General features: G+C 43.7%; 1 protein-coding gene across 1 annotated transcript in view; it reads right to left on the bottom strand.

Annotated features, from left to right (window-relative positions):
• Positions 1–22,826, bottom strand: part of LRIG1 (leucine rich repeats and immunoglobulin like domains 1) — a 127,898-nt gene that overhangs the window by 78,298 nt on the left and 26,774 nt on the right. Inside the window, exons 2-3 of the mRNA XM_023200296.3 lie at positions 10,223–10,294; positions 266–340 (exon numbers count right to left, since the gene is read on the bottom strand). Of these exons, the coding sequence (XP_023056064.1) occupies positions 266–340; positions 10,223–10,294 (147 nt within the window). The remainder of the gene's footprint in view (positions 1–265; positions 341–10,222; positions 10,295–22,826) is intronic.

The raw sequence follows: 22,826 nt of genomic DNA, 5'->3' as shown, positions 1-22,826 counted from the left end.
TCTGGGCATTAAAAAAAAAAAAAAAAAAAAAAAAGACCTACTTTCTTGCAAATTTAAGATGAGGTAAAACTTCCAGCTTTTAATTCTGCAAACCCCAAAAGCAGCAAGCAAAGCATTTGTCGTAATCACTAAGGCCACATGAAGAAAGGTCTTTCTTCACCAGCGAGCACATGAACTCAAGTTATCCTGCCACAAGGTATCAGCAAGGCAACAAACACCATGGCCCCACCACACAACCCAGAGTCCCCCAAATGGCACCACTTACAGAAAGAGAGAGACGACATGTGATGAAGCAGCACCCAGGGATGGTATGGCTGTCAACTCATTATTATTGAGGTACCTGTAACAACAACAAGAAATTAATCATGTAAAGCATTTAAATTTGTCTGAAATCATACGCATACGAGAGAAATAAACGAACGTTGCTGAGTCTGCCACAGTAAACCTATATTCTAATGTTGGAGAAAAGAGAAAGAATTTAGCAGTGGGTGTTCAAAAGGGAAAGAAGTCACATGAGGTCACAAAAACTAGCTATTGATCACACCCATGGCTAGAAATAAACACTAAAGGGAAGCGTCTCCTATCTCCCATCAGCTTCCCATAGAACTCAGAAATCAAGACAAGGAACAATGAGAACAAGCCAAGAGGCAGGTTCGGGACAAAAGTGCCCCTAAGACCATCGGTGAAAACACTCCCCGTGGGCCGAAATTTGCCCTTGCAAAGGGCAACAAGTGTGGAACAAGAGCCAGAGACTCACACCCTGGCTCACATGGAGTTCTGAGGGGCTTGGGACACGTGAGGCCAATTACTTCAGTGCCTCATCTGTGAAATAACAAGGGAACTGGACTCAGGGACTCTCTTCCATTTGAGGTTCCAGCTGGACTCTGATGAGCCTCTGGATGCATCCCCCAGAAAAATGAACATGTATGCACACACTTTTGTGCATAAACACTTTGAAAATTCTCCCCAGATGAGATTTGCTCTCCAAGCTCCCTTCCTGCTCAAATAGTCCAAATCTGTATTTCCATAGTTAATATCTCTTAACGGAAGGGGAAACCCACGAACCAAAGCTCAGCTCGCCTAGTCTGCCCCCAGAGGCTGTGCAATCTGGCCTCCTTACATGGACATGTATTTCCAAATCTGGGAAGAGAATCCAAAATCAGACTTGCAAAGTGAGCCCAACAATCCTGAAGAAAACCAAAGCACAGTGTTCAGGCTTTCTGCCAGGTGATGGGCTAGAAATAAATTATTTGCGATGCAAAGTCAAGGGGATAAAACTTGGTTCTCTTATTCTCAGTTTTTTAAGGGAGGTACGTCTAACACAGAGCATCTTGTTTCTGTTTGAAGACAAGGCAACTGAAATGACAGCTGTACTCATACAAGTATACAGCTAGCATGTGCTTGAATAGAATAATCTGGTTGTCTGCCATCTTTTATAGAAATGAATAGAAGGAAAAAAAAAAAGGAAAGGCCTTGAATTATCCCATTTGCTTTCTTCAGTGCCAAAGCCAGTTAGGGATGAAGCTTGGCAATTACTGGGCTGTGGGACACAGAATGCCTGTTTCAATAGCCTCATGGCTGAAGCATCTGGCAGAGAGAAGGCAGATCCGTATCATGTGGCAAATCCTTTCTCCACTTAAAGGGCCCTTGTTTGTGTGCTGAAATAGACAATTAATTACTTTAACAGTCTCTTATCTGACTGCTCCCTAAATCAGATTGTTTCTGCTTCACCTTTTATCTCTTCCAACCCTGCTGTGATCCATTTCCCATCCACATGCAGGGACACTGAAAACTCCCCATTAGTCTTAATCTCAGCCAATAAATTGTCATAGTACCCATCAACGCACCTATTATTACAAGAGACCCCCAGGTTTTATCAGAGCAAGAAAAACTAAGGTCGGGGACCTGCTGCCAATCAGGCAGCTTGCCTAAGAACTCTTTCGTTGCTTGCAATTTATTCTGAAACACAGAGAATGGTGGTAACAAAAACAAACGCAGATAAATTAATGAAGGCTGACTATGTGCCAGGCACAGCTCTAAGAGCTTTTCAGTATATTCATGCATCTTCACAGCCCTCGGAAACAGGTCTCAGGAACATTTCCACTGCACCAATGAGGAAACCGAAACACAGATGTTAAGTAGTTTGACCAAGGTCGCCAGCAATAAGTGGTAGTGGCCCAGGGTGCCTAGCCACAAAGTCTAGGTTCTTCCTCATTACCTTCTAGTTCTTTATTTCAGCAAAAACTCGACATGCCTCGTGCACTTTCACCATCACAACAACTTTGAGTCAGGTACCAGGGTAACTACTACCGTTCTCTACATTACAGGTAAGTTCTCTAGGCCAGTTTAAGTCACTAGTCTAGGATCACACAACTAGAGAGGACCCGGCCAAGAGCTGAAAAAAGTATGACTACAAACCAGAGAGGAGAGCAACGTGTTCAAAGGCCAGCTGGAAAGCTCGTAATCCCTTAGGTAACAGCTCAGTTATTTTTCAGCCAGCTTAGGATCTCGCTTGATTTTAAACCTGAAACAAAGCATATGAACTTCTCTGCAGGGGGCTACGCCTGATGAACTTGGTCTCAGGCCAGGCCTACCGTATCTGTGACAAACTGCTCCACCCAATTTCACAGAAATAAATGAACAAGGGAAGGGGGCATCATGATATTTCGAAACGTGACAGAGCTGCTGGAAGTGGAACATAGAGGGGCGGTGGACCAGTGCTGGAGCTCAACTGGGCCTTGTATGTCTAGATGAGCAGCCCCGAGTCAACAGGCTCAGTCAGAAACAGCGGGCTCTGGTGGCATCAGGGCTGCCTGACTTACAGGGAGGACACTCGGAGCCCCCAGGAGAGGCCCTGCCCAGTAAGCTTACTTCCAGATCATTTCTACTGAAAAAAGAACCGCTATTCAGAATAAGTTTGTTAGCTCCACCACTGCTGGCCCCCTTTTTGTTCACTCTGTCCCCTGTTGAAACAAGAATACTCTCCTCAGAAGGCAGCAGAGGCCCAGCTCACTCTGAGATGCAATGAACTTCTTGCCAGACTGAAATAGAGACTGGTCAAAAATAGCACAGCTACAGCTTTGAGGGAAAAGGCACCCAGGAAGTTTAGCAGAGTCTCCATGAATAAGGAAATTTTAGGAATTAAAGATTGTGCCTGAGGAAATTTTTTAAATACCTAGGGTTATACAGTCTTCTACCTCTCAGCCCTTAGCTGCCATCCCTCCCCAATTTACTTCCCCCGCTGACTCCCATCTCCCCACAAAATTTACTTCCATCCAAGGCCCTAAAAATCTCTCTGAAACATCTGGCCTCTATTGCTAAACCTTTTCCCGATGATTCAGGATGAGGAAGTGCCTCAGATGCACACGGGTTTTAGAAGCAGGGCCACTTAATAACCGTATTCTGCTTTAGTTACTGGAGAATAATGTATACTAACTAATTGATTTGGTGAGACTTTATGATACATGGTTTCTACACAAGATAGCCAGATAAAATTATTTTAGCATAGGATATAATTACTTTAACAAAATAAACAATAATAAAGGTGAACATCTACTATGATGCCAGATTCTGTCCTATGTTTTCTATGTGCAGTATCTCACTGAACAATATGCCAACACTTGAGGAAAGTACTAAATTATCACCTCTTTAAGAAGGGAAACTGAGGCAGTCACAGAGCAGGGATTATTAGGATGGGATTATACAGCTCAGATATTTAAATCAGACAGATCTTGGTTCACTCAACTCCAGTTGTACCCTTTATCAATCCAATACTAAACATGTCACTCAGTCTTGCTCTCCCTTACTTCCCTCTTCTGAAGAATGTAAATAATGTAAGTACCAGCTTTGTAGGGTTTTGGGAGGATCCAGCTGAAATAATTAAACCTAAGATCTTAGGATACAGCCAGATACACAGAATATGCTTAAGAGGTGGCAGTAGGGCCAGGCATGGTGGTTCACAACCGTATCCCAGCCCTTTGGGAGGCCAAGGCGGGAGGATCGTTTAAGCCCAGTAGTTCAAGGCTAGCCTGGACAACATGACAAAACCCATCTCTACAAAAAATTAGCCAGGAGTGGTGGTGCACACCTGTAGTCCCAGCTACTCAGAAGGCTGAGGTGGGAGGATCACTTGAGCCTGGGAATTTGAGGCTGCAGTCAGCTATGACCATACCACTGTACTCCAGCCTGGGCAACAGAGTGAGATCCTGTCTCCAAAACAACAACAACAAAAAAGTGATAGTAATTCACAGCCAAAAAGCAGTACCCCAAAATGACAACCCTCATTATTTCAACCTCTTCCTAAACATACTACCATCCCCCACACCCCTGCTCACACACACCCACTGTGGGGAGCAACAGCCTGACAGAAAGGGATGAGCCACAAATACCCAATGGCAGGGCACACTTGAGGCTTCCTTACCAGGTCAGTGGCCCTGGCAAGCACACGGCAGCACCCACAGCAGGCACTCGTGGGCCAGGCGGCAGTAATGTGATCTGAGGGCAGTTTCTACAGAGGGCTATATAAATAGCCCTTCTTATTAATAGAGGAGCCTGCTGGCCAGGACCCCAGCTGGAGGCACTCCCTGGTGGGCTTTCCTCAGGGCTGTGGGCAGTGAAGACCGTGTGGCTTGGACACAGCTGCACAAGTGTCCTCATGTCCTCCAGGGGCCTCGCCTTCTCTCTCCAGCCCGCCCACAATGTCATGTGGTTCTGAGGCCTCCAGAATAAAACCACTGCTAAACCACCGCCTGCTGTTTTGCCAGCCTGTGGCTCCACTCTCACTGAGGGCTACAGAATGAAGGCTCTGTGAGGTCTGGGAGAGTTGACAGCACCGGGGCAACACTGGAGACTGGTTAATTTTGAAGCAATAGCATGTCAGCTACGATTTTTTTTCTTTTTTGCAATATCCTTCCCCACCTCCTGACACCTCACACCTAACAGCCTCTTTCTGTCTCCATGACTTTTTAGAATTCCCTTAGGGAAAGGCCTGGGTCTTTATCAGTGAGAAGTTCTACTGTTCTAGGCACCAGGGAACTCATCTCATCCATCTCACAGAACAGGGAGTGACACCAGGGATAGGAAGCACAATGGTAAGACATTCAACCTATCAGCCTGCAAAGATTCATTTCTAAACAATGCACCCAGTCTGGAGGGCTGAGCAGTTCCAAAAGTAGCAGGAGGGAAGAGGGATAATATTCAGTGAGCCTCTCCCAGGTGCAAAGCCCTGTGCATCATCTTAATAACTATAATAACACCAACAATGTGTTATGATGTCAATGTTACAGAAGAAAGAAAGCAAACGCTGAGGCACTAAGTAAACTGTCTAGCGTCTCAGGACCCTAGTAAGGGGCAGAACCAGAAATCAAACGTGAGTCTGCTTGCTACCAAAATGAGAGTTTTTCCCACCACATCATATCGAATCCCTAAGATATGACCTGTCTTAACATTCCCCATATTTGGAAGGTACTGTTGCCATAGAGCGTGTGGACCAGGATTATACTGGAGAACATAGGTCAAATTCTACCACTCACTAGCCATGCAGTTTCAGCCAAATCCCATGCCTCAGTTCCTCTTCATCTTCAGTTGACTGTGAGGGTTAAGATGAAGGATGTAGGAAATTAAGGTAGTGTAGCCTCAAGGTTAGCACAGGTTTTGAATTCAGCTCTCAAGCTTTACCAACCATGTGACACTGTGCAAGTTTCTTTAACTTTTCTAAGTATCTGTTTCCTCTTCTGCAAAGCAGAGAAACTCCTTTTATTTTTCTTACATTTTTTTCAGAGACAGGGTCTTGCTCTGTTGGGTGGAGTGCATGGTGCAAACACGGCATGCTGAAGTCTCAATCTCCCAGGCTTGAGCAATCTTCAGGCTGCAACCTCCCAAGAACCTGGGACTACAGGCATGGGCCACTATGTCCAGCTAATTTTCTATAGAGACAGGGCGTCACTTTGTTGCTCAGGCTGGTCTCAAATTCCGGGGCTCAAGTGATCCTTCTGCACCCAGATGAAAAAATGCTTACAAAGAAAATGTTTTAAGGGGCTGGGTGTGGGGCCTCACACCTGTAATCCCAGCACATTGGGAGGCTAAGGCGGGCAGATCACATGAGGCCAGAGTTCGAGACCAGCCTGGCCAACATGGTGAAATCCCATCTCTACTAAAAATACAAAAATTAGCTGGGCATGATGGTACATCTGTAATCCCAGTTACCTGGGAGGCTGAGGCATGAGAATCACTTGAACCCAGGTTGCAGTGAGCTGAGATCACGCCACTGCACTCCAGCCTGGGTGACAGAGCAACACTCCATCTCAAAAAAAAAAAAAGAAAGAAAATGTTTTGTATCAGGCAAGGTGTGGTGGCTCATGCCTGTAATCCTAGCATTTTAGGAGGCCGAGGCGGGCAGATCACCTAAGGTCAGGAGCTCAGGACCAGCCTGGCCAACATGGTGAAATCCCATCTCTACTTAAAATATAAAAATTAGCTGGGCACGGTTGCAGGCACCTGTAATCCCAGTTACTTGGGAGGCTGAGGCAGGAGAATCACTTGAACCGAGGAGGCAGAGGTTGCAGTGACCCAAGATTGCACCACTGCACTCCAGCCCGGGAGACAAAAGCCAAACTCCATCTCAAAAAAAGAAAAAAGAAAATGTTTTTTATATCACAGTTGGTGTTAGGGTTAAGTGATGTCATACTCCCCAAAGGTTAAGCACACTGCTACAATTACTGTGACTGTTTCTAAGTGAGAAATATATTTTTAAGACTCATAACCAGTATCTCCAATGAAGGACAGGTGGGAGTGCTCAGTTCTAGAGCTGGGTGAGTTCTCAGTTCTAGAACTCTAAGAAGTGCTGAGTACAGGCTGCAGGTCATGGGAGCCAAACTGAATGAAAGTTGAAAGCCTGTCTAGGCAAGGAACAAGAGGAACAGAGAGAACAACACTGAAAATGCTCACCAGAGCATGTCCCATGCCTGCCCCTGATAGACAGGGGTCAATAAGGGTTGAAACCATAAAAGGACCTAGCTTCTGGCCACATCCCCCTACCCTCTTGCATGCTAGGCACAGTGGCCCTCAGCCTGCTCCCTTCTTGAGGCTTTGTACTTGCAGTGCTCCCTGTCGTCCTCATCATTCACACCTGCTCAGTCATTACCTTCCTGATCATACTGTTTCTGTTATCATGCCTCCAAAATTCTTCATACAAAAAATACTCCCACATTACTCTGTTCTATTTCCCCCATACCACTTATCTCCAGTAAGTCTTACAGGTTTCCTTATTCAGTCCATGGCTTCCCTCCACTTAATGTAAACTCAGTGAGAGGAGAGGTTTGTCTGCAGGGTTGGAATTGGGTAGGGAGGGGCACAAAATTTAAGAGACAGCCAAAAACTCAATCACCAGGACAAATACTATATTAATGTAATATTTTTTAAATAGGAAGATGAATGCAAAACAAAATTCATGATGAACAAAATATGAAAAGTTTAAATCAAGAAAAATCAGCAACAGCACCGTGTGAAGCCATCCTGGAACCGGAGGCAAAAGGATAGGAATTAGTAATACTAATCTTATCTTGATCTAAGCTTTTTATATTTTACTCATTTTTCTTTTTACACTCATTTTGACTTTCAAAATACTCTATCAAAATATCCTTTATCTTGACTGCTGAGTCTTTGGTGTCCCCACAAATTATGTGCCTGTGTTGGGTGCCTCACTTGCCCCTCCCCAGTCCCAGCCCTATTTGTGTCTTGTTCACTCCTGTAGCCCCAGCACCCAGAATAGCACCTGGACAGAGCAGATGCTCGAGTAAGTATTCAATGAAAGCTTGAATGATGCTAGAGGGAATTCCCCAATTTTGTCCAATCCTAAAAGAAAACACTAAGTTTGCAGATGTACACAGAATTTGAATATATTCTAACCACAAGCATTAAAGACAGCTTGGATCAGGGAAAGCACTGGGTTACAAACCTAACAAGCTCCATGATGGACTGAGTTTATCATCTTGGTGACTATGATGGGCTGAACTGTGTTCCCCTAGAGTTCACATGTTGAAGCTCTAACCCCTAGTACCTCAGAATGTGACTGCATTTGGAGACGGTGTCTTTAAAGAGGTGATGGGCCCTGATCCAATAGGACTGATGTCTTTATAAGAAGAGGAAATCTGGACACACACAGAGACACCATGCATGCACACAGAGGAGAGAGCACGTGAGGGCACAGTGCAAGGCCTTGGAAGAAACCAAACCTGCCAGTACCCTGATCTTGGACCTCCTGTGTCCAGACTGTGAGAAGATGAATTTCTGCTGTTTAAGGCACCCAGCCTGTGCTATTTGTTTGTTATGGCAGCAGCCTCAGCAAACTAACACAGTGACCCACTTCAAACTTCCTTTCCCCTGCCACGGGCTCACTGATCCTCTGGGAGAATGAGAGTCCTAGAGAAACCATTTCCAAGGCCCCTTCCTGTTCTGATGCTTCTTTAACTGTAGAAGCCTAAACCTTTTTTAAACAGAAGCAGAAATTATAAACGCCAATCTAGAGAATCTAGAGATGAGGGTATGGAATGCAAGTATTTTGCAAATTGTACCAGCTGATTAAATTCAAATTTATTTAGATATGTCATCAATAATGGAATCAAAGAATAACAGGTAAGCCCAGGTGCAGTGGCTCACACCTATAACCCCAGCACTTTGGGAGGCCAAGGCAGGAGGATCACTTGAGGTCAAGAGTTCAAGACCAGCCTGACCAACATGGCGGAACCCCATCTCTACTAAAAAAATTAGCTGGATGTGGTGGCACACACCTGTAGTCCTAGCTACTCAAGAGGCTGAGGCGTGAAAATCACTCGAACCCGGGAGGCAGAGGTTGCAGTGAGCTGCGATCACACCACTGCACTCTAGCCTGGGTAACAGAGCGAGACCCTGTCTCAAACAAACAAACAAAAAACAACAAATAAGACTTTTATCAGTTACTCATAAAAATGTGTAAAAAACTTACTTAATGGCCGGGCGCGGTGGCTCAAGCCTGTAATCCCAGCACTTTGGGAGGCCGAGACGGGCGGATCACAAGGTCAGGAGATCGAGACCATCCTGGCTAACACGGTGAAACCCCGTCTCTACTAAAAACTACAAAAAAACACTAGCCGGGCGAGGTGGCGGCGCCTATAGTCCCAGCTACCCGGGAGGCTGAGGCAGGAGAATGGCGTGAACCTGGGAGGCGGAGCTTGCAGTGAGCTGAGATCTGGCCACAGCACTCCAGCCTGGGCGACAGAGCGAGACTCCGTCTCAAAAAAAAAAAAAAAAAAAACTTACTTAATAATGTCTAAAAAAAAATGGAAGTACTACGTAGATAATATATGGAATATCCATGTATAGTAGTTTTATATAAAAACTAAAACAGGACATTCAAAAAATTTTAATGTACATGATAAAGATCTTATGTAAGGATAAGTAGGAAAGACTGATATAAAACCATAATGTACAGTTTGATCCTAAAAGTACATATGTACACGTAATAGTTTTTACTAGGTGTTCACAATGGGTATGCCTGGGTGAGAATACTGGTGATTTTCATTCTTCACACATTTCTGTACTACAGTATGTATACTACATATATGTGAAGGTTTCTATAAAGTCTCCATGGAATTAAAATTCCTGATAATCCTAATATCCACATCAAAAACAGAACACATTAAAAGGAAGAAAAGATTGCAGCCTGATTTACAAGACACTGCAAGGGACAGCAATCCTAGAGCTCCAAAGGCAGTCATGCCTAGCTCTGCTTGGAGGTGGAGGGGAACAGGTAAGCCTCTATAGTCCGTCCTTCTATAACTTCCTGGGAAATACAGGTGGGCTGGCATCACATGCCACTGTTGAGTAGGCTGATCAGTTTTCCCGGGAACTGTGACAAAGTACCAGCCCAGGTTGTGTCACTCCAGTTACAAGGCTTCCCACAATGGAGGGACTCTGCTATACACCCACCATGTGCCCAGGATTTCCAGGAGCTCTATGCCTGCTGAGTTGTAACACACCCGTTATGGACAGCCTAGGAAGAAGAGAGCGCCTAGGGAAAGGGAGAGATAAGCAGGAATAGAATTTGTCAACACAGCCCAAACACAAATGTTCCTTCCTACAAGTTTAGACTGCAGATCTAGGGGAGTGAGCGATGCTGCAACACGAGAGGATTTTCCCAAAGAGTTCTCCATCCTTCCAACCACCAGAGGTTTAGGGGAAGACTCACACTTCCTGTAGATTTGGCAAGTCCTCAAAACCAGCAGGGTCAATCTCAGAGAGTTTGTTGTAACTCAGGTTTCTGGTAAAGACAGAGAGAGAAAAAAAACGGAATCAACACTTGGCATCATACCCAGGATTCAGAAATCTTCTCTTCTCCTGCTCCCCCAACCCTCAAAATCCAAGCCCCCACCCCAGGATCACGTGTTAAGTAACCATATTGATACTGAGATTCACAGACATACCCCTCCCCACCTACATCCATAAATAAGGGACTCCACGCAACTCTGTGAAAACCCAAATGACCTGAGATTGGCTAAACCCAAATGAATTTCAATCAGTATCATTTCACTATTAACAACTTGGAAAGAAATTCCAAGGTAAGCCAGTCCCTGGACCATATCAAGTCCAAGGCTATTTTTAATGGCATTTTTAAAAAATTAATGTTTTACTAAGTATCAACATCAAGTAGCAGTAAAAGAGAAAAGGGGGGAAAAAAAACCCTTCATTGTCTAAACCAGTGGCTCTCAACCAGGGATGATTCTGCCCCCCAGAGGACACTTGGCAATGTCTGGAGACATTTTGGTTGTGGCAACTGATGGCAGGGAGTGGGGGGTGTTACTGGCATCTGATGGATAAAAGCCAAAGATGCTGTTAAATATCTTACAATGCACAGGCAGCCCTGCACAACACAGAACTGCCCAGCCCTAAATATCAATCCTAGGATTCAGAGGTTGAGAAACCCTGGTCTACACAAGACCTTAAGACTAACAATTGCACAAATAGTCAAAGTTCAAGTGAGTGTTTGTGAACACTGTAAGATCCTGAATCATAAGGCTACTTATGAACACAGTATTCCCACCTTCATTGAATAAACCAGGAGGGACAGTCACACAGGAGAAAAGGGCCAGTTGCTGGAAATTCTTGTTTGTGTTAACCACAGGCAGGGAAAGCCTCAGGTGAGCAGCTTTCTCAAGATGATAGCATCTGTGTCAATGGTTCAGAATTACAACTCTCCCTGCTTCATAACCCAGCCATACCTTTAGAGGCGGACAAAGAGCAAGCTGGGCACTATTCTGTTAGGTGACCACAATCTCAACCAGACCAGCTTCATCTTTCAGGAACAGAAGCCACAAAGATGTGGTCCAAATGGGCCCTAACTTTCTTTGCACAGAAAGTAATCCTTCCCTGCCTCCAAAGTCTACCCAGTCGGTGTATGCCGAAGAGGTTAACATTTTTCATCTCAGCTATTAATTAGATTGACATTACTGCCAATTAACAGTATGACTAATTGTGAGTTTAAAGTTTGTCCCGGAAAGTGTCACATATGTGGCAACAATCTTTTAAACTTACTCCAGAGACATTCAATCAATAGTAACCTAGAGCTGAGAGCCATTTCACTGTGAACTCAGAGACATTCATCTAAATAAAAGTCAAACTACACTTGAAACTAATGATACTTCTGTATTCATTGTACAGCCTGAATTAAAAGCAATTTGTCCAGAGATTATGTTACCATAAAGATTGAAGGTGATAATGCTTTAAACCGCATATTGAAGTCAAGTGTGAGCTTGTCTGTGCCTGAGGGTATTTATTAATGGGTACCCAGAAATCCCAACTTAGACTTGAGAAAGAAAATCTACAAATTGAGAGAATTCTCCCACATCAGAAAAAGGACTTAACAGACTGAGATTTTCTTCTGTTTTGAACAGATTATCGTAAAAAGGGGGATGGAAATATTGTTTCTGAGTGTAAAGATATTGTGAGTTTATGAAGACTAACTTTTGTATTGTCATAGGTAACAGAAGTTGTGAAGCTGGAAGGGATATTAGAGAAAGACTCGGAAAACACAAAGGTAAGAGCTTAGAGGACAAGCAAGTAAGAGAGAGCTGGTGAGCCTGCCCCGTGTCTAACAAGGTTGACATGGAAGTGCCTGCCGCCCACCTAAAGGGGCATTTGCTTCTTGTCCCCTGAAACAAGGGTCAGTGGAGACCAATCTTCTCAGAGGCTCAGGATCTGAATTCATGTTTTGTTTGGCCCATCCAGGGCTGCCTTATTACTTAAAAAAAAAAAAAAAAAAAAAAAAAAAAAAAAACCTGAAAAGATTTCACATATCTGCAGGCTACATTTGGCTTGAGGATCGCCAGTTTTGGCCTCTGATCTGGGCCATTGACTCTTGAGGCCATTAGGTTCAAAGGGAACAGTATGTTTCTGGCTTACATGTGTGGCCTGGGCAGAGCGAGGGCTCACCAGGTCTTACACAATTAAACTGATGGCTCAGTTTGGGACTATCTGAAATGAGATAACTTCCCTCATTTCCCACCCAGCAAGTGTCCTCAGCAACTTGGTATAAAACCATTTAAGTCACAACACCCTTGGGTTTGTCTTTCCCTTAAAGAGCAGACAAAATGTATTTACATTTCAAAAATGTTACAAAAATTTTGCTTTTTAGATAAGGCTACTAGAGCGAAGGGTCTTCCATTCCAGTACTATCTAGAAGCCTAGCAGTATCAAGACTTAACACTGAAATACCAACAAGCAGCAACAGAGATGAACACACTTAGAAGTGGAAACGTAAGTTCTCATGGGGTCAGCTGGAATGCGGTGACTTTTAGAGTTTCAATTAACTAAAAAAGCAAGTGTTAGGGTGCTACCCAGAAAGGGTACCTCTCCTCTCAGAGCACCTGTTGGCAAAAAAGAAGACAGCCGCCGAGGCTCATGTCCCTTTCTGCTGTGGACAAGCGGCTATTCCAGTTTTTAAGTCTGAGAAGTAAGTGGGCCTGAAGAGTGGAGTCAGCTGTGGATCCTCAATAGGTTTACTAGGAAATGAGGAAAATATTTACTAGTCTCCCCAGGAACTACAATATGAAATAAAATCCTCAGAGACACTTTTCTAGTTGGCCCAATCCAAGGAGACAAACTCTGAGTATAATTTTTTTTTTTTTTTTTTTTGAGACGAGTCTTGCTCTGTCGCCCAGGCTGGAGTATAGTGGCACGATCTTGACTCACTACAACCTCCATCTCCCGGGTTCAAGCAATTCTCCTGCCTCAGCCTCCAGAGTAGCTGGGATTACAGGTGCCCACCACCATGCCCGGCTAATTTTTTTGCATTTTTAGTAGAGATTTGGTTTCACCATGTTGGCCAGGCTGGTTTCAAACTCCCGACCTCAGGTGATCCGCCTGCCTCGGACTCCCAAAGTGCTAGGATTACAGGAGTGAGCCACCGCGCCTGGCCTGAGCATAATTTCTTTAATATGGTAAAATACATATAACATAAAATTTGCCTTTGTAACCATTTTTAGTGTACTATTCAATGGCACCGAGTATCTTCACACTGTTGTGCAACCATCACCACCATGCATCTCCAGAACTTTAGAAGTTTCTCAACATCTCAACCTGAAAGTCTGTACTCATTAAACATCAGCTTCTCATTCCCTTCTGTCTTAACCCCTAGCAACCTCCATTCTACTTCTGTCTCTAAGAATGTGACTAATCTAAGTACCTCATGTTGGTAGATCACAGAATATTTGTCCTTTTGTGACTGGCTTAATTCCCTTAACATAATGTCTTCAAGATTCATCCATGTTGTCACATGTGTCAGAATTTCATTTTTTTAAGAGATAGGGTCTCACTCTGTCACCCAGGCTGGAGTGCAGTGGTGTGATCACAGCTCACTGCAGCCTCAAACTCTTGGGCTCAAGTGATCCTCCGATTGCAGCCTCCCAAGTAGCTGGGACTACAGGCACACATACCACCACACCTGGCTAAATTTTATTTTTTTAGTAGACATGGGGGTCTCGCTATATTGCCCAGGCTAGTCTTGAAGCCTGGCCTGAAGCAATCCTCCCACCTCAGCCTCCTAAAGAGATTACCAGAGTGAGCCACCGCACCTGGCAGAATGTCATTTCTTTTTAAGGCTAATATGCCAATGTATGTATATGCCACATTGTGTGTACCCATTCATCACAGATGGCATTTGGGTTGTTCCTCCTTTTGGCTATCGTGAATGATGTTGTTATCAACATTGGCATTTTTTTTCCAAATTTTTTAAATTATTTAAACAAAGTTTTTTCAAGCCTTTTCACTGCTTACTGATAACACTCATTTCTCAGTAATTAAGAAAATACACTTAGCCCAAGAGCTCTGCAGAAAGGAGCGTGAATTCCCATCTGAGATCCCAAGAACAATCAAAGAGTTAATCAGTGAAAACCTTTAATGAGGCCTTTTCTTTCAGGTGGCAGCTGACATGCACACACATCTAAAGCATCTCACTTATTTCTATGAACACGATCGCCCTGTACCAGGCCTGACATCTGAATGTGTCTTCGGTTGAAGGTTTCAGATTCTCCTGTCAAAACAATTCATCTGTCAGTAGGACAGATGCTGTCGAAAGCATTTCTGCACCTTTCAGTAGCAAAGAGGAGAGGAAAGAAATCTCAGAGAATTTAGTTACTGCCAATTGCAGCTTTAATTAAACATTTTGTCAGCCATTGTCATAACACAAATTTTCCCTGTTTTTGCACAAAGGGTGCGCAGATCTCTGAACAATTGAGCCCGGCGATAGATATTCTTTCAGCTAATCTGCTGAAAGATGACCGTTCGGCCCACCGTTCACAGAACACACAAGAGGCACCTCTGCGGAGAACAGCTCAAGTTTTATCCAGGCCTGTCTGAAAAGCAAACTGTTTAACAGTGCACAACGACAGTTGGCTCGCTGAGCATGTTTCCTGACAAGTCCCCTTGCCCCAATCCCAAGGAATCTGAAGAGCTAAAGTCTTTCAATAGCTGCAAAATCTCCACCATTATCTAAACCTGTGCTGTCCAATTTAGTAGCCACTAGTCATGTGGCTAGTTACATTTATATTTAAAGGAAATTAAAATTGTGTAAAATTAAGAATCCGGTTCCTTGGCCACACTAGCTATACTGCAACTGTTCCACAGTCCCAAGTGGCTAGTGGCTATCAAAATGCACAATGCAGACAGAGGTTATTTCTATCAGCACTGAAATTTCTATTAAACTGTGCTGTGTCTAAATTACAAAATAATCAACAAATATGTCTAAATCATGAAATAATCCACAAACATTTCAAGTAAAATGTCACCTACAGAAGAAACCTGAATCTAAAAAACAAATCTGAGTTACCCGATAACTCAAGAATTATGTAAAATGATGTGGTGGGGGATGGACACTGATATTAACACAAGTCCTTTCAGCACACAAAAAGTTCTGAACCATCTCAACAGGGGAAAGGGCCTTCAAAAACTGAAGTTATGAGGAAGACACTCTTAATAAAAACTGCCCTCAGAGTATACTTCTATAGGCTTAATCGGCATTTATATAATCTGACCAACACCTTCCTGGATTACAACCAGAACCACATATTACAAACCTGGCAAATGTTATTCAAAGCTGGTGAACAGTAATTCATCGACTCCTTGGAAGTTGAGGGATAAAAAGTTGTTTACTTTTGAGTAAGCTGTGGTGAGGAAATAACCCCACTTCGTCAGACACCAGAATTACCACTTCATCCCCAAAAGCAAGCATGGCTCACAGACCACTGACGAATACTGACAGTATCTCTCACTGTGAAGAGTAGCGCAACCCATGGCTCCGTTTTTCAACATTAGCAGAATAATTCAAAGTGGAAGGAATTGGTTCGAAATTCGTGACAAGCATTCCCTGAAGAATGAGGTTTTCATACTTGGTTTGGTTTCCAGGCTAGCCTATTTCCCATTACTCAACTCTGTCTGGACTACTGAGCGCCACAGTATTTTGCATATTTTAAGCTTTCAGATGTTTGCTAAACTGCATTAATACAGCTGGAAAGAAAATGTGAGGCAATCCAATACCCAACTTCTGAGCACCAGTGGGCACCCAGCTCTGGCCTGGATGCCGTGGGCTCTGGCCATTCATCTCTTTCTCAACCTCAGAAAGTGCACTGTCAGCCACTTGTTAAAAAATTGCCCGCTTCGAACTAACTGGAAAAAGGTGATTCGTCCTTTCAAAATTTCAACGGGTGCGAATGAGGAAGAACATGCAACAATGTTTAAGTTATTTAATCCTTTAAGCTTTTAAGGCTGTTTCTGCTGCATTTTTACTTTCTGAGGAATTACACAGCACACATCAAGTTCCAATGAAATCACCACATTATGTTCCCATGTTGTAAGGTTTTATGAGGATAAGACTTTGTTCAAATCCCAGAATATCAGATGTTCTTATCGTTTTTTCTATTGTGATGCTTTCCCCTTGTTAACCAAAAACCACAACTGAACAAGCGGATAATACACATTAAAAGCTCATATTAAGATGACAAAATTGCATCTTGAACTGGAATCATTCCTCTAGTATCCTACCCAAGGATTTCCACACAGGAGAAGGTTCTGTACTTGCTGCTACCTCTCTTCAGTAAGCTAAACAGCCGCATATTCCCTATGGCAAAAGAACAAACTCTGCAAATAATCAAATGAAAAAATCACTCAGATCTCAACATGATACAAATAGCTCATTTTGTAAGCGTTTGGGCAGTTGTATCTCACAAAGTCAGTAATGAGTCACAGTTATTTCCATTTGTGAAAATTTGACATAGATCATTATCTATGCAAATGAGGGAAACCTACGGCGACTCAAAATAGGAGATACTATATACATACAGCTATATACCGACCCAGACTCACTGCCAATTTTTACTCCTTAAAAATCAGCTATAATAATCAGCCTGGGCCTCTGAAGTCTAACGCCTACGACATTAACTGAGAGAAGAAACTCATGCCTGCCTCTGTGATCCCATAAGGTCTTACATGTGCTTCTCGACCTTACTAGTTCACACATGTCATCCTGGTGTGTAGCTAATTTCAGTACAAGCCTACATCTTTTCCCTCTAGCACCCAACAAATGTCAAATTTGACAAATATTTATTGCCTACAAGGTATACTGCACTGTGATAAACTGGTAACAAATTAGGATAAGATCTAGTCTGTGACCTGAAGTGGTTTACAACCCACTGGTCAAGTAAAGACTCCTGGCTGGGAGTGGTGGTTCACGCCTATAATCCCAGCACTTTGGGAGGCTAAAGTCGGGGAATCACTTTAGCCCAGGAGTTTGAGACCAGCCTGGGCAACATAGTGAGACCGTGTCCCTACCAAAAAGAAAAAAAAAAAAAGAATACTGACCAAATAACTACAGCGAAAGGCTCTCACATCACAAGCATACTGTAATGGTAGATCAGTAGTTACAAATTGGTAGTTCGTGGGCACAAAGCTGGGCTGCAGGGAAATTTGCTTGTTTCTGACTGAACAGTATTGGTAGAAACCTAAAGTTTTCACCAAAAATAAAAGTTTCAGCTTTTCCAATCACAGGGCCAGCATTCCTAAAGAAACAATCAACTGCATGCATTTACCAAGCATTCCAAGGACACAGACCTCACCACTCCTTACTGTCTCACCCACGCCCTCTTTATTCGCTGGCAGTATCTGCCTAGCCCCTGTGACATGTGAGTCTGTTGTTCCTAGTATGGATAACATGAATGAAGGCCAGATGTCATCCAGAGCAGGGAAGATCAGCTGTAATGAGAAACGTTTATCGAAAATGCAAGACTTCAGCTAAGCCTAGAAGAAGAGCATGTGTTTTTGAAGAAGAGTCCTGGGAAATGAGGCCAGAGAAGTAAAATAAGAAATGGAGGGCATCGAGTAAAATAAGCAAACAAAAAGGCCAAGAAGTCAGGACTTCCTAAAAGGAAAGGGCAAGACACAAATGGTTTCAGAGCAAAGTTGAGAAGAATAGCCCCACGCTGCCAGACCCACAACCCAGCAGGCAGTTAAGTCAAGGGTTATATAAACCTTAGCAAACCCTAGTGCCAGGTCCCTCACGAACATTAATCTATCAGGCCATTAAAGTTGATTTCCATAAGAACAGAGTATCTCCTTGTTCATCTACTTAAAAGTTCTGAACTAATCAAGAGGCCCAACTTGTCTTCTCACCATCACTGAAGGCAGTTAGCATTTGCTTTCTATGCTACCCCTTAAAATGGGAGACTCTAGGATCTTTCCTACCAAAAATCTTAGTTTGGCCAAAGAGAAACAAAATAATTAGGTATAATGGGGTTTTGTTCTGTTTTACTTTAAGCAGTCTCATGTTTACTGCAATTTAGTACCGTGGAAAGCCCACAAACTTCCCATAATAGTCTCTCGTTAATATGGTATGTGCATCATTAATCCCTAAAGATTGATTAATTTAATTAAGAAGAGGCGCTCCAACACACCAGCTCTGCAGTTGGTGGGGACTTTACAAGCAAAAGGAATTCGGGCAGGGAATAGGGGCTGCCAGAGGCTGACCCTCCCCAGACCTGCCACAAAGCGAACATCACCACAGCCACCCCAGCAGGGAAGAGGTGCCTACAGCCACCATTTGGCTTTGCTATTGGAGAAATGCTTTGCGGAGGCTTGGAAATGGGGAGTGGAAAGAGATGGGTCAGAAGTCTGGTCATGCAGGATTGCCTATTCTCTATCATCTCCAAAAAGAAACACTAATTAACCCTTTCACATAATTCTTAAGCTCTAACAGGACTTTCCAAACTCATCACCTGCACGATAGCTCCCCCATCCTCACCCCATCCAGTAACAGAGCTGAATCTTTACCTCCTGGAAGCCCAGTCATTCTTCAGAACAGAGCGGGGTTGGAACCTTGGAGCCAGGTGCTCCCTGCTCCCACTGAACTCTTCCCCCAGGTTCCCTGACAGCCTAGGGCCCCAGCCGCTGCAGGGAGAGCAAAGGCTCATCCATCCCAACCAGCAGGGATGGAGGGCAGCCAGAGGTAAAACACAGAGGTTCTCTCAGTTAAAGGATGGCAGAGGGTTCTCATAAGTGAAAACCATGCTCTACTGTGGCAGAAAACAGGAGACTTTTGCTTCTGGAGTAGTGGAAACAGGTCAGGCAAAAAGGACAGGAAATAAGGGATGAGTAAAACTGAGAAAAAGGACACATTAACCTGGTGGATACATTTGGAATCCCAGGTTCACCAAGTGCTTTGTAAAGTCCACCAGTGCTCCTCTGGTCACGGATTCCTGTCTTCCTTTCCTAAAACTTCCACCTCTACCCCTCCACATCTGCCCCGGCCCCTGCTAAATGTCCACTTTCAGGAGACTGATTAGCTTCCTATGGAACCACCAATGCAAAATCCAGGGTGCTTTCTAAAAATGTGACGCAGCTTTAAAATTCGCTAACTACGGGCTGGGTGTGGTGGCTCACGCCTGTGATCCCAGCACTTTGGGAGGCCAAGGCAGGCAGATCATGACGTCAGGAGATCGAGACCATCCTGGCTAACACGGTGAAATCCCATCTCTAGTAAAAATACAAAACATTAGCCAGGCGTGGCGGCAGGCGCCTGTAGTCCCAGCTGCTGGGGAGGCTGAGGCAGCAGCATATGAGAATGGCATGAACCCGGGAGGCGGAGCTTGCAGTGAGCAGAGATTGCGCCACTGCACTCCAGCCTGGGCGACAGAGCGAGACTGTCTGAAAATAAAAAATAAAAAATTCACTAACTTCGGATGGACATGGGAAAGATGCAAACCAGCAATGAAAGCTTCTTTGACTGCCATGTGCCACAGAGGAGAATTTAACTGTGTACACTGTGGCATAGTCGCCATCTGTAAGTGATGCTGTGATGAATCTCCCGTTCCAATACACTGAAATGATTCTCCACTTAATGGTGAGTGATTTGACACACTACACGCCCACACCTAAGTGCCCTGAGATGAACACTGCCATCGAAGAGCAAAATACCTATTTTAACACAGGCCCATAAAATTACTCCTGGTCATAAGAGCAGGGTGGCCAAATTCCAAGTCTGCCTTTCTGGCAGAAGGTAGAACCACGGATTTCACCGGGATAAAGTGATAAGAAAATTCTACAGCAGTGACTTTTGATTCTTTAAGAATGAAACCTCCAATAATATATTACTTCCTCCGGGTGCAACAAACACAGATTAAAACATCAAAACAAACAAAAAACCCCTTCCCTCCATCTGAGTCATTCATTACACACTATTCTAAACACTCTTGTCTAGCACTTTCCTAGGACCAAGAAAGGATCAGCCATTTTGGGCCTTTTAAACTCTCATTTTTGACAATTCACTCTCTAACATAATCCAATCAGTGAAAATATTAGTACAAAAACCTCATGTTACAGAAATGTATGCCAAAAGATTTAAAAAAAAAACAACTAAAAACTCAGTGGTGACTCACTTCTGGACATGTAGTGATCAGGGGGTTTTGTGTTTTTAAGAGATTGAGAAGGGCAATTTTAGGCAAATGCCCTTCTGGGTTACAAAAGAGCAATGTATAAGTTGCCTATATGTCCTATTTGAAGAAGGAAATGAAAGTGGTTTGTTTCAAACAAAGACATCTGTACAAACAACAGCTTACCTTCGTGTTACTGGCATCTCCTTCGTTCCCCATCCACAAAAAATTTTAAGGGACAAATGACGTAAGCGGGTGTAACTACCTTCCCAGGCTGGAGCTGCTGGTAAGGAAAACCCTTCCTGGGAAGCCACAAGTTCCCCCAGAGTATGGGAGTCCTCTATCAGCCTCCACTGGAACTTACATGCGTCTTTTATTTTTCAACCGTGTGACATCACACCCACAGCTCACTAACACCTCTGTGAGGTCTCTTGGTGCCTGTGCGAAGCCCAAGCATCCAAAAATCTATAAAGCTAATATAAAAATCCATGTTTACTTGCATTTGCCACAATGCTCGGCCTTACAAATGGATTAAGTACAAGGTTCTTTCAAACATTATTTTCTAGGTTTATCCGCTCTTCCTTTCTCGGCTGCCTCAAAACAATGTAGATCACACAAATACAGACAGCAGATCCCTGGCATTAAATCAGCCAAATTAGAAAAGCGAATTTACCCCCCAACTTTTCAAGAATACATCCGCTGTATTACAGGGAGGCACGCGACTATCTCTAGCTAAGTATTTTAAAGAAAACACAGAGTTTTAAAAGGTCAGCTGTCTGGCCCACTGTGAAGTCGCTGACTTTATTAGCTAGCTTATCGACTTGGGATCTCGTCCTGTTCACTTTTTCCATTGGGCTTCTTAAAGTTTATGTGTGTCATGAAATGCTTAGCTAAAGCCAAAAGGCTAAGTTTTTCTTTCTGCAGTACTAAGACGTCGTGAAACACTTTAAATTTAAAGGACCATCTACCACATCATTTTCTCTGTTTAGAGGCGTGGGGCAGTGATGATTTCCCTGGTTCTGGTTGTTGAAATGGCTGAGAAGATACGAAGTCAAGATTCAAAAACCACAAAGTATTTCAGCATGCATTATTGTACACAGACTATTCTGCTATTAAAACATGGAACTTCCTTTTCACTGAAATTACAAGCACAAAAAAGCAGATGATGCATGCGACCTCCATCCTTGAACATATTAAAATTTTACTATGTCAAATGGAAAACTGGCTGTGAAAATGACTAGGCCACAACACACTTTTCTTTCTTTTTTTCAAATCGTTCACCGAAGTCCCTGAAAATGATGCCTCACCTCTTCCACAAGGTCCATCTACGTTCTTTTTTTGGAAATGGAGTTTCACTCTTGTCACAAAGGCTGGAGTGCAATGGTGTGATCTCAGCTCACTGCAACCCCTGCCTCCCTGGTTCAAGTGATTCTCCTGTCTCAGCCTCCTGAATAGCTGGGGTTATAGGCACCCACCACTGCAACCAGCTAATTCTTGTATTTTTAGTAGAAATGGGCTGTCACCACATTGGCCAGGCTAGTCTCGAACTCCTGACCTCAGGTGATCCGCCTGCCTCGGCCTCCCAAAGTGCTGGGATTACAGGTGTGAGCCACAGCACCCAGCCCCATCTACATTCAATGTGGCTGGGTGCATCACCCCACCACACACCTGTCCCCTCCCCACTCACCCCACTCCCATTTGCAGGTCCAGGTCATTTACTCACAAAGGATGTGTCTTACAGGGTGGACCCTAGTGGTACATTCCACTTGCTAAACTGTATCTTAACCAAATAATGAATATTGGTACCTGTGGAATATGAGTCCTTTCTTTTAAAGCCAATCACCAGCAAAGATGGTTAAAAGCCTTGTCAAAAGTCAATCATCAGTAACTCCTTTTGGAGTTTCAGTTACAGGCAGAAATCTAAGAAACACTATGTGTACTTCTAGATACTCCATCACCTCTCTGTGCACTAGAGAGAGACAAGAGCCATTCAATTCACAGAGCATCTTCACATCCAAGCAGAAAATCCAAGCCCACTGGTCATACCAAATTGAGACATCCACAAGATCAGCTACATTGAGGCAGCTGCCCTATGAAAACAGCTAGGACTTAGCCTAACACTTGCTGCTATGTAACGAACACACAATCTCCCAGTTTCTACCAATCACTCGTTTGACAAATCGAGGTTTCTCAAAGTCTCTGCCTAGCCTGTCCTACATCAAGTGGACTCCATCATGACTTCCCTCCAATAAACATGCTATCTTTGGTAGGGAGGTAGAAGGGTGGAGAATGACTTGCGTCTGCATACCGCACACTAACAAAATTAAGCTGGTTTTGTTCTATGCCCTGAGATATAGGGAACCAAACAAAAGATGGTGGTTG

This window comes from Piliocolobus tephrosceles, chromosome 2 (assembly GCF_002776525.5).
Source record: "Piliocolobus tephrosceles isolate RC106 chromosome 2, ASM277652v3, whole genome shotgun sequence".
NCBI lineage: Eukaryota > Metazoa > Chordata > Mammalia > Primates > Cercopithecidae > Piliocolobus > Piliocolobus tephrosceles.
The sequence above is the reverse complement of the archived record's forward strand: the minus strand, read 5'-3'. Positions and strand labels throughout refer to the sequence as shown.